Raw genomic sequence first — 12,942 nt, 5'->3', positions numbered from 1 at the left:
TCCTTTGATCCCTTCTCTTCCATTTCCTCCGTCTGTCCTGGAGGAGCTTGGATTGGCTGCTGCATCTCCCCGCTGTCTGCCGTCTGCTCCGCTACAGCCTGCCCTTCCTTCAGGCTGCTTCCAGACACCGTTCCCGTGCTGTTTTGTGGTACCTTGCTGGTCTTAGGCGGTCCACGGCTCATGTTGCCACCTCCGGCCATCTGTGCATAGGTGGCAGCCCCTCGTCTTGGGCAGGCCTTGTACATGTGGCCCGCCTCTCCGCACAGATTACAGTTCTTGGCCTCCTTACATTCCTTGGTCGGGTGGCCTTCCTGCTTGCAGTTTCGGCAGACGGTCACCTTACAATCCTGCAGGTTCGGCACACTTTTGGCTGCCCTGTGTATGTCAGGTAACCTCTGCTCCCTCCGATGGCAAAGCTGGAGGGTGGGTGGAGGATGTTCCCACTGGCATCGACCCTCAGGGTTACCCTGACCTGTCGTTTGCTGGTCCAGATCCCGAAAGGATCGACCACATCGGTACTCTCTCCCTCGACCTGGACGTATCTTCTCAAGAAGGTCAGGACATCATCTGCTGGGATGTGAGGGTTGTGCATTTGGATTGTTACAAACCGACTCCTCTGTGCAGGAAGCACACACAACGGGACCACCGACAAAATGGAGAACAGAGGTTCCCCTTCCTTCTCCTTGAAGACCTTCAGGAGCTGCTCGCAATTCTTCACGCTCCTGAAGGTCACATCGAAATAGCCTGCCGCAGGGAAATCCTGCAGGCAGTACACATCCACTGCTTCAAACCCACAGCACTCCAGCAAAATCTTCTTCACAAACACCATCCGATCGACTGGTGTGTGCTCCTCCACCTTCTTCACGGTCACCCTGACTGTGAGAGTTTGCAATACAGTGTCAGGTTACATTCAGATGCTCAATTCTGTGTGAAATCTGAGCTGAGAAGGATTCTGAGTGTAGCTTCCACCCAGAACTATTTAAGTATTGGTTACAAAAGACACATTGGGTTGAAGCTTTTCATCATATGCTCTTCAGGATATTTGCAAGAATACCAACATAAAACAGAACAACAATTTTATACTATATGAGAAGAGCCTGCTGATCGGTTGGCAAATGGATGCTGATTGGTTGAAATGTTACCATAGAGAATTTACAAGTTCAATGATGACTGATAGTCAACTGATGAGTTTTGTTTAATTGCAAAACAGGCAGATTGAGTCTGACTGGTCAAGGTAATATCCTGAGAAATGCACCAGACAATGGCAGCCATCTATTTTTTAGGTTTAAATAGGTGCAGTTTGTGCATATATATGCAAAGGAAAAGGCCCCATGTGTTAATAGATGTAACCTTCTTTATGCACAGGTGTGCCACACTGAAAAACCCAACTGACAATCTTAAGAGTGCAAGGCAAAAAAGCCTTCAACAAAACGTATCTTTTTGTCATCAATACTCAAGTTACATACTAATAAGTGATTAGGTGCAATTTAATTTTATTATAATGTTGACATTGCATTAAATGGTATCCACTGACTGGGCAACAGCATGTATTCATCATATAAATCATGGATGCTGCATGTGATGAGCTTTATTTTAAATTTAGGATAATGCTGGCAGTCGTGTGGAAAATGTTCCATTTCTCAGAAAAAACATGTCTCATCTTGACAAGATTGGAAGATAATTGAAGTGCACTGCTTGAGAGGATGGTAAAAGCAAATTTAGCTGTAATTATCTAAATAGAATTGTTTAAATTCTGAGGGTTAAATATTTCAAGGCAATAGGAAAGAACAGAGAAAGATATAAACAACTAACTGGAAAGGTCTTTCAAAAAGCAAGCCCAGGCAGATTGAGCCAAATTGCCTCATGTGTTGTATGATTCTATAATCATGAAGAAAGGATAAGGTAGCCGATTTGTCTCATATATATTACAATTGCTACAATGCTGAAGGAAGTCATTGAATCTGTGCTGGCTCTTTGAATGAGCAGAAAGTGAGGTCTGCAGATGCAACATGTGTTGCTTTGAATGAGCAACACAGTTACACCTGTTCCTCATAATACTACACATTCTTCTGATTAGATTCCCTACAGTATGGAGACGGGCCCTTCAGTCCAACAAGTCCACACCGACCCTCCAAAGAGTAACCTACCCAGACCCATTCATTTACTCCTGACTAATGCACCTAACACTATAAGCAATTTAGCATGGCCAATTCAACTAGCCTGCACAACTTTGGATTGCGGGAGGAAATCCAAGCAGACATGAGGAGAATGTGCAAACTCCACACAGACAGTCGCCCGAAGCAGGAATCAAACCTGGTGCTGTGAGGCAGCAGTGCTAACCACTGAGCCACTGTGCCACCCTTTTGCAAATAACCATTTTACTGCCTTTTAATACTTCAGTTATGCCTGCCTCCATCACAGTCTCAGACAACACATTCTAAGCATTAATAACTCACTGTGGAAGTTTGTCTCATCATCACTTATTCTGTCAATTATTTTCAATCTGAAATGGACCGAGGTGTGGCAGATGGAGTTTAATTTAGATAAATGGGAGGTGCTGCAATTTGGAAAAGCAAATCAGAGCAGGACATATACATTTATACACATATCCCTCCAAACCCTTCCTGTTCATTTATCCATCCAGATGCCTTTTAAATGTTGCAATTGTACCAGCCTCCACCACTTCCTCTGGCAGCTCATTCCATACACGTACCACCCTCTGCATGAAAATGTTGCCCTTAGGTCTCTTTTATATCTTTCCCCTCTCACCCTAAACCTTTGCCCTCTAGTTATGGACTCCCCCACCCCAGGGAAAAAACTTTGTCTATTTACTGTATCCATGCCCCTCATGATTTTGTAAACCTCTATAAGGTCACCCCTCAGCCTCCGAAGCTCCAGGGAAAACAGCCACAGCCTGTTCAGCCTCTCCCCGTAGCTCAGATCCTCCAACCCTGGCAATATCCTTGTAAATCTTTTCTGAACACTTTCAAGTTTCACAACATCTTTCCAATAAGCAGGAGACCAGAATTGCACACAATATTCCAACAGTGGCCTAACCAATGTCCTGTTCAGCCGCAACATTACCTCCCAAATCCTGTACTCAATACTCTGACCAATAAAGGAAAGCATGCCAAACACCTTCTTCACTATCCTATCTGCCTGCAACTCTATTTTCGAGGAGCTTGAGCTTGCACTCCAAGGTCTCTTTGTTCCGGAACACTCCCCAGGAACTTACCATTAAGTGTATAAGTCCTGCTCTGATTTGCTTTTCCAAAATGCAGCACCTCACTTTTATCTAAATTAAACTCCATCTGCCACACCTCGGCCCATTTCATATTGAAAATAATTGACGGAATAAGTGATTCTGATCAATAAAGGAAAGCATACCAAACACCTTCTTCACTATCCTATCTGCCTGCAACTCCACTTTCAAGGAGCTATGAACCTGCACTCCAAGGTCTCTAGGACCTTACCATTAAGTGTATAAGTCCTGCTAAGATTTACTTTCCCAAAATTCAGACCTCTCATTTATCTGAACTAAACTTCATCTGCCACTTCTCAGCCCATTGGCCTATCTGATCAAGATCCTGTTGTAATCTGAGGTAACTTTCTTCGCTGTCCACTACACCTCCAATTTTGGTGTCATCTGCAAACTTACTAAATATTCCTCTTATGCTCACATCCAAATCATTTATATAAATGACAAAAGGTAGTGGATCCAGCACAGATTCTTGTGGCACTCCACTGGTCACAGGCCTCCAATCTGAAAAACAACCCTCCACCACCACCATACCTTTGAGCCAGTTCTGTATCCAAATGGCTAGTTCTCTCTATATTCCGTGAGATCTAGCCTTGCTAACCAGTCTCCCATGGGGAACCTTGTCAAACACCTTACTGAAATCCATATAGATCACATTTACCGTTCTGCCCTCATCAATGCTCTTTGTAACTTTTTCAAAAAAGTCAGTCAAATTTGTGAGACATGATTTCCCACACACAAAGACATGCTGACTATCCCTAATCAGTCCTTGCCTTACCAAATACTTGTACATCCTGTCCCTCAGGATTCCCTCCAACAACTTGCCCACCACCGACATCAGGCTCACCGGTCTATAGTTCCCTGGCTTGTCCTTACCACCATTCTTAAACAATTGCACCACGTTAGCCAGCCTCTAGTCTTCCGGCACCTCACCTGTGTCTATCGATGATACAAATATCCCAGCAAGAGGCCCAGCAATCACTTTCCTAGCTTCCCACAGAGTTCTAGGGTACACCTGATCAGGTCATAGAGTCATAGAGATGTACAGCATGGAAGCACTTCCTCCTCTGAAATATGGACATTTTTCACAATGTTACCATCTATTTCCCTACATTCTATATCTTCCATGTCCTTTCCACAGTAAATACTGATGCAAAATACTCATTTAGTACCTCCCGCATTTTCTGCAACTCCACACAAAGGTCTCCTTGCTGATCTTTGAGAGGGCCTACTCTCTCCCTTGTTACCCTTTTGCCCTTAATGTATTTGTAAAAACCCTTTGGATTCTCCTTAACCCTATTTGCCAAAGCTATCTCATGTCCCCTTTTTGCCCTCCTGATTTCCCTCTTAAGTATATACTCCTACTGTCTTTATACTCTTCTAAGGATTCACTTGACATATCCTGTCTATACCTGACATATGCTTCCTTCTTTTTCTTAACCAAACCCTCAATTTCTTTAGTCATCCAGTATTCCCTATACTTAGCAGCCTTTCCTTTCACCCTGTCAGGAATATACTTTCTCTGGATTCTCGTTATCTCATTTCTGAAGGCTTCCCATTTTCCAGCTGTCCCTGTACCTGCGAACATCTGCCTCCTCAACCAGTTTTTGAAAGTTCTTGCCTAATACCATCAAAATTGGCCTTTCTCCAATTTAGAACTTCAGCTTTTAGATCTGGTCTATCCTTTTCCATCAGTATTTTAAATCTAATACAATTATGGTCGCTGGCCCCAAAATGGATTAGAAAGAGTGGAAGTTGTTTCCGTTCGGTGGGGAAACTAGGCCCCTTGGGTTCAGCCTTAAAATTAGAGGGAGTCAATTTAGAACGGAAATGAGAAGACATTTCTTCAGCCACAGAGTGATGGCCTGTGGAATTCATTGCCATGGAACGCAATGAAGGCTGGGAAGTAAAATATCTTCAATGCAGAGATTAATAAAGTTGTGATCTCACAAGGAATTAAGGGCTACAGGGAGAGTGCAGGTAAGTGGGGTTGAAATGCCCATCAGCCATGATTAAATGGCAGAGTGGACTCGATGGGCCGAATGGACTTACTTTCTTTTCTGTGTTTTATGGCCTTATGGCTGCCTGACTATGAAGCTAAAGTCGCCATTGCCTTCGGGGACTATAAAGCTGCTTTCTGATGAGGGTGAAACACAGCTGGTGTTGGTGTAACCTGAGGGTCACCACGCCTCAGGCGTCCAGACAACTGAGCTAACCGCCCCCAGATGATAGAATGGATTAATGGAATAATTGATTGAAAAATTTCCGGATAGCAGAAACTATAATTTACAGTACTGATCTACAGTACCCTTTCCCCAGCTCCCCACCTCACATTCGGCTCCCGCAGTTGTTATTGTGACATTAGTTAACATACAATTAAACCGATCATATGTCTCCAACCGGTCTAAACTGTCAGCCAGTGCTTGAGAATTGAAAAGATTGAGAGGGAAAGCTTCAAATCTGAACAACAGAGCAGCAGAAAATGTCGAAAGAAATAGAACGAAAACCGCTGGAAACACGTTATTATGTAAACGGTCAAAATCCTCAGCTGAAGCTAAAAGGACAGAATCGGAACTGTTTAAGCTGGAAGAAGGGTTATAGAAGGTAAGAGATTATTTTGTTTGCATTTATACATTTAATGAAAAAATTGTAAAATTAAAGGACCAAAATATACGCCCAACGTGGGGCTCGAACCCACGACCCTGGGATTAAGAGTCCCATGCTCTACCGACTGAGCTAGCCGGGCTGCTAAATATTAGTGCCATCCATTCTGAATCACTGTGTGGTTGGTAAATGGCTTCCTATGTGTTTAGTATGTTTTCTGTAGATATTGCTGTGAGAGGGGAGTCAGAAACACAGGTTTAATTTCCCCTCCCGAGCCCAGTTTCCGAGTTTCCCGCGCTCGCACTTCCGCCTGTCTGCTCACGTGACTCGAAATGTAACAATGCAATGTAACAACAGGGGCTGCGCGCGCAGCAGGCGGTGCTCGACCGAACGTGAAGGAATGGACTTCGAAAATACAACCACAAAGTACTGGGGGAACTCAAGTTCCGAAGAAGACTCGTAAATACAAGATTGTAGCTGCTTGTGGGACCAGCATTTGTAACAAGGTGCAAGGGCAATACAAGAGACTGATAATGCAAAGAGCCATTACAGCCACGATGGGCCAAATGGCCTTCTTCTGGATCAGTGGTGCTGGAAGAGCACAGCAATTCAGGCAGCATCCGAGGACAGGCAAAATCGACGTTTCGGGCAAAAGCCCTCGGATGCTGCCTGAATTGCTGTGCTCTTCCAGCACCACTGATCCAGAATCTGGTTTCCAGCATCTGCAGTCATTGTTTTTACCAAATGGCCTTCTTATTGCAATGTAACGCTTGTATTTTTCTAGCACTCTTTCTTTTAAATTTCAGGTCATCAGCATCCACAATATTGAACAAAGTGAGAACTTTTAAAATATATTTTTATTGAGAAAATGATTTTTTTTGTTTAGAATATTACAGCAAATACAAAACCAAACAATTTAAAGCAATATTTTAAAAAACAAACCCACTAATTACATAAATAAATAATAACTAAGCTAAAAAAGGAGAATCTTAATAATAATGACGATAAAAGCGAGAACTTTAAGAGATGCTGTTTCTGATGTTGTTTCTGACCCGCGAGAGAAGGAAAATCCAATATTCCGGTATTACTCACGCCAAAAGACTCCGCAATCAGAAAAATATTGGTACAACTGTCTAACCTCATCCTCAATTGAAAGCCTTCCACCCCATTTTTGAAATAAAAAATCGATATTTACTTCAAAGACTTCAGTTCAGTTAAGTTACTTTTTTTTACTCTGTATGCCGCATAGCAACAGGGTTACATCTACTTACAAAGCGTGTCCACGCCCTCAAGTGTTCATTTTATGAGGGGATATTTGGAGATTTCTTGTGGGTCCGTACCTCTGAGCCAGGAGTGCGGGGGCTCAAGTCCCACCTGTCTCAGAGCTCTGCATCTACACATGTTGTCGAGAAAATATCGTGACGTGGAGCACCCCCTCCACCCCGGACAGCGCAAACGGGACTGAATGAAACACACGGTCAGTTAGTTTATATTGGTGGCCAGGCCTCGCTGCTGTCGTTTCCACTTTGCTGAGGGCAGTGTGGTAATTTCTTGCTTAATATTGAGTTCTAACTGTTAATCAAGCAGAAGTAGCCCCAAGACGCTGTAACCATTCCTTATTGATGTTGGGGGCAGGGACTAGATTACATACAGTTAATTGAATTAAAATGCTTTTGTAAGAATCGATCGTGGTGCGTTTCCACCTCAGGAAGGATCGCACTGTAAGTTTGAACTAAGGATGTTGACATTGAGGAAATTGTATAAAACTACATTTATTTATCTGTCCCGAGGCCAAACGTTTTGTTTCATTGACCAGTTGTCTCTTTGCCTCTCTGCTGCAACTAGCAATCTTTGATCTAGTCAGGAGGCTGTGGGTTCAGGACCATACATTATTTTTCTTCAATAAGATGTGGGTGTTGGTGGTAGGGCTATCATTTTTTGCCCATCCCTAATTGTCCAGAGGGACAGACTTCCTGCCCTACGCAATGTGGTTAACTCTTAACTGTTCCCTGAAATGACTTCGCACCAGATCTATAAGCATCCACCACCGACCCTCAGTAGCAGCAAGGTGTACCATCTACGATATTCACTGCAGAAATTCACCAAAGATCCTTAGACAGCAGCCCCCAAAAACTGCAACCATTACCATTGAGAAGGACAAGGGCAGCAGAGACAAAGGAAGACCACCCTGGGCAAGTTCCCTTCCAAGTCACTCACCATCCTGACCTGGAAATATATCATAATGTGGAGGAGCCAGTGGGGTGGACAAAGTTAAAAATCAGAGCTTAAAAATGTGTTGCTGGAAAAGCGCAGCAGGTCAGGCAGCATCAAAGGAACAGGAGAATCGACGTTTCGGGCATAAGCCCTTCTTCTGAAGAAGGGCTTATGCCCGAAACGTCGATTCTCCTTCTCCTTTGATGCTGCCTGACCTGCTGCGCTTTTCCAGCAACACATTTTTAAGCTCTGATCTCCAGCATCTGCCGTCCTCACTTTCTCAAAGATAAAAATCACACACCAGGTTCTAGTCCAACATAGTTATTTCCTGTTGGACTATAACCGGGTGTTGTGTGATTTTTAACTTTCGAAATATATCACCATCCTTTCAGTCTTGCTCACATCCATGAATTACTTTTTTTTAAAAAAAAACACCATTCAGTTCAAGGAATGGGTAACAAATGCTGATCTTGCCAACAACACCCGCATCCTATTGAAGATTAAGGAGAACAGGAATAAAGGCGAAGGGTTGAAGTCTCCTGATGGATGAGGATGCTGGAAGAGAGCTGTTGTTCCGCCAGAGGGCTCTGAACGGGCGGCCTTCAATCCCAGCCTGCAGTCCCACTGTCCGAAAATAAAGTCACTTTGCACACAGCGAGTGGAAAAATTGAGTATTTTCCTGAAAGTTCACGACAATTAAAACAAAATCTATTCACATACAGAATTGTGACTTTTTTGTTGGAAAGGCTGAAAGAATCCTAAACAAAAACAGAGGTTGCTGAAAAAGCTCAGCAGATTGGCAGCATCTGTGCAGAGAAATCAGAGTTAACGTTTTGGGTCCAGTGACCCCTTCTCATTCTGGCTCAAAAGTCAAATATTTTGAACTCCGAGAATTGTGGTTACACTGGGGTTTAAAAAAATCCAGAGTTCTCAACAGAGCGAAAATGCTGAGAGTGATTTCTTTATCTACTGAAAATTTAGCTTTGCAGAATGGTAAAGCACAGCAGCGGTAGGGCTGTCGTCAGTTGTTTCATTTTATTCTTTAATATTAAAAAAGGGGATTGTCACAATCGATTTCTTTCGGCGCATTCTCAATGAAAAAGTGTGTTCATGAAGTTACATGAAGTACATCCACCTTAACACACAGTTAGACATACATCAGAAACCGTGACTGTCAGTGAACGGAAATGTACAAGAGGTAGCGCCACGTCGGCCAAGTCCTTAAATATTCCACAATTACTTTCTTAAACTCGACAACGAATTCCAAAGCAAATCGTTCAGTTTCTAAACATCATACAGTTAATTCCACAGCCGCTTTTGGCGAATCAGTTGCTTAACATAAGAAATTCGAAATGTTGCCACAGGAATGGGAGAAATGAATAGTCCGAGAGTTTTTACAGCACGGCAGGAGGCCATTCGGCCCCTCATGTCCGCTCCAGCCATCAGACATTCAGCTCCTCTGATCCCACTCATTGGGGAGAAAGTGAGGTCTGCAGATGCTGGAGATCAAAGTTGAAACTTTATTGCTGGAACAGCACAGCAGGTCAGGCAGCATCCAGGGAACAGGAGATTCGACGTTTCGGGCACAGGCCCTTCTTCAGGAATGATCCCACTCATTGTCATCCAGATCATTAGAAAGAAACTCTGAGGCAGAGGATGATGATTGCCCGCCGGGTAATGGCTGGAGTAAAAGGTCACGCGATGGAAGCTCCCCTTTCTATCCCGGGTATTTAAATCCACCATCAACCAGATCAACCCGCCCCTCCCCCACCTCCAGGGAGGCTGGGTTTGATAATCAGGGAACGACCTGCTAATGAAAGCCCGCTGCCCGATAAAGACTCATCAAATCCTTCCAAACAAAACGGGAGAAACGATTCGTGGTCAATGCTGGAAAGGCGAGTGATCCCTGCTTCGGGGGGAGCTCAGCTGAGCCGGTGCTTTGTGAAGTTGTGTCTCTTTCTGACTGCCTCAGGGACACAGTTATTCCCTGACCCTAACGCCCGTACAGGGGCAGACCCAACACACACACACCCACCACCCACACACACACACACACCCACACACAGAGACACACATACAAAGCAGGAGACATCTCCCTCCTACAGACAGACACACACACACATAGTCATTCACACACACACACACACACTCACACAGACACACATACAGACGCACGCATACACACACACCCACACCCACTCACACCCACACCCACACACACACACACACACAGAGCGCAAGTTTACTTGGAGTTTTCCTGGAGGCTACACTTGGACACAGCGCCGCCCCTCTGCCTGGTACACTGGGAGGCTGACTGACAGCGCTCTCCATCCCTGGTGTTTAGAGGGATTCCCACCGGCAGCTCGGCTTTGAAAGGGCCCGAGTAAGGTCGGATGGCGCAGGCGTGGCTCAGGCCGGGTGAAGATATCTTCCAGAATATCTCCCTCAGGGACTGGCGGAAATCTCTCCTCAGTAAGCAATACAGCACCGGGTTCAGGCAACTGTTGGTGTGTGCCAAGCAGACAGTGACTGGGAACACATAGGCGTGTAAGGTGTAGTAGGTTTTGTCCCAAGGCACCGCGTTGAGTTTAACCAGGACCCCCCAGAGGGTGATAACGTGGTTGGGAAGCCAACACAGAAAGAAAGCCAGCATGAGCACGGTGATGGACCTGGTGACTCGGGACTTTCTCTTCGGGTTGTTGGTGCTGATGTGGTGCTGAGCCAGGATTCGGAGTAGGAGAAGATAACAGACTGTCAGCGTGATCATGGGCAGGACAAACGCCAGCGTGATCTTCTGGATGTGGTACAGCGCAAGCCAATACTGGCCATCGTCAGGAAAATTCAGCAGGCACAGCTTCTCGCCGTTCAGGGACTTGGTGCTGGCAAACACGGCGGTGGGCAGAGTGGCCACACTGGCCGCCAGCCAAAGCAGCAAGCTGACCCATCTGACCGAGCACCGCAGCCGGCTTTTCCGAGATCTGAGAGCCGAGGCCACCGACCAGTAACGGGCCATGGCCATGGCGGTGAGGAAGAAGACGCTGGCATACATGTTCATCACGGTGACCGACAGGATGATCTTACACATGGCGTCTCCGAAGGGCCAGCTAAAGTCCAGAGCCGTGTCCACCGCCCAGAACGGCAAGGTCAGCACGAACTGGAAGTCCGTCACCGCCAGGTTGAGGACGAAGAAGTTGATGGTGCAGTTCTTGCGCCCTTGCTTCGCCCTCATCAGGAAGAAAACCAGCAAGTTGCCCACCAAGCCAATGGCACACACGATGGAGTAGGTGATGGAGATGCTGATTCTCAAAGCCGGGGAGCCGTTCCCGGAGACTTCATCCTCCAAAACACTGGAGTTCCGTGGCCCCAGCATCATGCTTGAGTTGGGAATCCTTGCAGCTGTAGCATTGGTCCCGGCTCCATCCATCACCTACTGCTCTGGCTGAACGCAAGTGGTTCCCTGCAGAGACCATGCCACTGCCGGGAAAGTTCCCCAACTAAAGCCGGACCCCGTCCACCTCCCTCCACCACCCCCTCCCCCCCCGCTCCCCTCCCCTCCCCTCCAGCTCTCAGCCCCTGGTGTGAGTTGAGTTGACCCAGATTGACCCTCCCTCTGGATGGAGATACCTGGCACCCGGGCTGCCTCCTGCTTTCTCTGCTTTGAACAACCCAGCGGCCGCGGTTCGAATGAACCAAACTGGCTGGCCCGCCCCCTCCAGCCTCCCATTGGCCTGCCCCCGGTCGTCCCTCCTGCTCCAATGGTCGCTGAGCATGTCAATCATAGGACACGGCGCAGCCCCACCCAGTGTGCGCCTGCGCACACCTGCTGTCCAAGGTGCTGAAACAGAAGGTGCCTTTGAGCGAGGAAAATGTGAAAGGACACGTTCATCAAAGCGCATTGTGGCTGGGTTGGACGTACCCCGTGTATTTATTCTCACTGATTTGTATAGTGGGCCAGCCATTAGTGAGATCATTATGATTGTGAGATGAGTTGAAAGGCAGCTCATGCTGGAGATGGAAGTGTAAAATGTTCTGGTAGTGGTGGTGGTGCCTCCAACAGCTCTGCAGTTCACCCCCTCCACCAAACCCTCCAACTTTTTGTCCCATATTTGCCCCCGGAAGACAGTCCTAAAACTCAGCTGTCTGATCAAGACCACGGTCCTCTTTGTTTGACTAGTTTTGTAATGCCTCCGCTGGATATTTGGGGTGTTTTATTACGTTATAGGCGTTATATAAATGTATTGTTGTTGACATTTGATTTCCGTGCGTAAGGATGGAACCACGAAATGTAAATATTGCGTGTTCGTGAATAGACTGCCTGTGGTGGATAAGATTGGTGAGTTACGGAAGCAGATAGCCACATGGAAATATCAGGTTGTGGTGATAACAGAGACCGAGATCAAATATGAAGGAACGACGTTTTAAATACTCCTGCTTACAAAGAAAAATTAGGAGGGGCAGGAAGGAGGAGAGATGACAGTATTTAGTAAGGAGAACATCACAGTATTGGTGAGGATGTCCCAGAGAGGCCAAGGAAAGAATCTATTTGCCTGGAACAAACATAGGTGCAATCACATTGTTCATCGTTATCTGTGGCCCACCAGCTAGAGGGGGGGGAATGTAGAGGGCAAACATGTAAGAAAACTTCAGAAATACAATATTGCAGTGTAGTTATAGTGGGGGACTTCAATTATCAGGATAGAGTCTGCGATGGCAGTAATACAAATAACAGAGGAGCGAGTATTCCTCAAGTGGTTCAAGAACATTTTCTACAGCAGCACATTTCCATGCCAGTAAGAAAGGACGGACTGCTACACCAAGTTCTTGGGAATGAGGCGAACCAAGTGTTAGTAGAAGAACGCTAGGAG

General features: G+C 45.9%; 1 protein-coding gene and 1 non-coding gene across 2 annotated transcripts; both read right to left on the bottom strand.

Moving 5' to 3' along the window:
• Positions 1-5,932: 5,932 nt before the first annotated feature.
• On the bottom strand, positions 5,933-6,005 carry trnak-cuu. Its single transcript has one exon. It is a non-coding gene; the product is annotated as a tRNA-Lys (tRNA).
• A 4,313-nt stretch (positions 6,006-10,318) lies between these two features.
• rxfp3.3a3 (relaxin family peptide receptor 3.3a3) lies at positions 10,319-11,587 on the bottom strand. Its single transcript, XM_043677009.1, has one exon. The coding sequence runs from the start codon at positions 11,499-11,501 to the stop codon at positions 10,320-10,322; it is 1,182 nt and encodes a 393-aa protein (XP_043532944.1). The 5' UTR covers positions 11,502-11,587; the 3' UTR covers position 10,319.
• Positions 11,588-12,942: the final 1,355 nt, after the last annotated feature.

The sequence above is a fragment of the Chiloscyllium plagiosum genome, chromosome 36 (genome assembly GCF_004010195.1).
Source record: "Chiloscyllium plagiosum isolate BGI_BamShark_2017 chromosome 36, ASM401019v2, whole genome shotgun sequence".
NCBI lineage: Eukaryota > Metazoa > Chordata > Chondrichthyes > Orectolobiformes > Hemiscylliidae > Chiloscyllium > Chiloscyllium plagiosum.
Note: the sequence above shows the minus strand (reverse complement) of the source record. Positions and strands in the feature narration are given on the sequence as shown.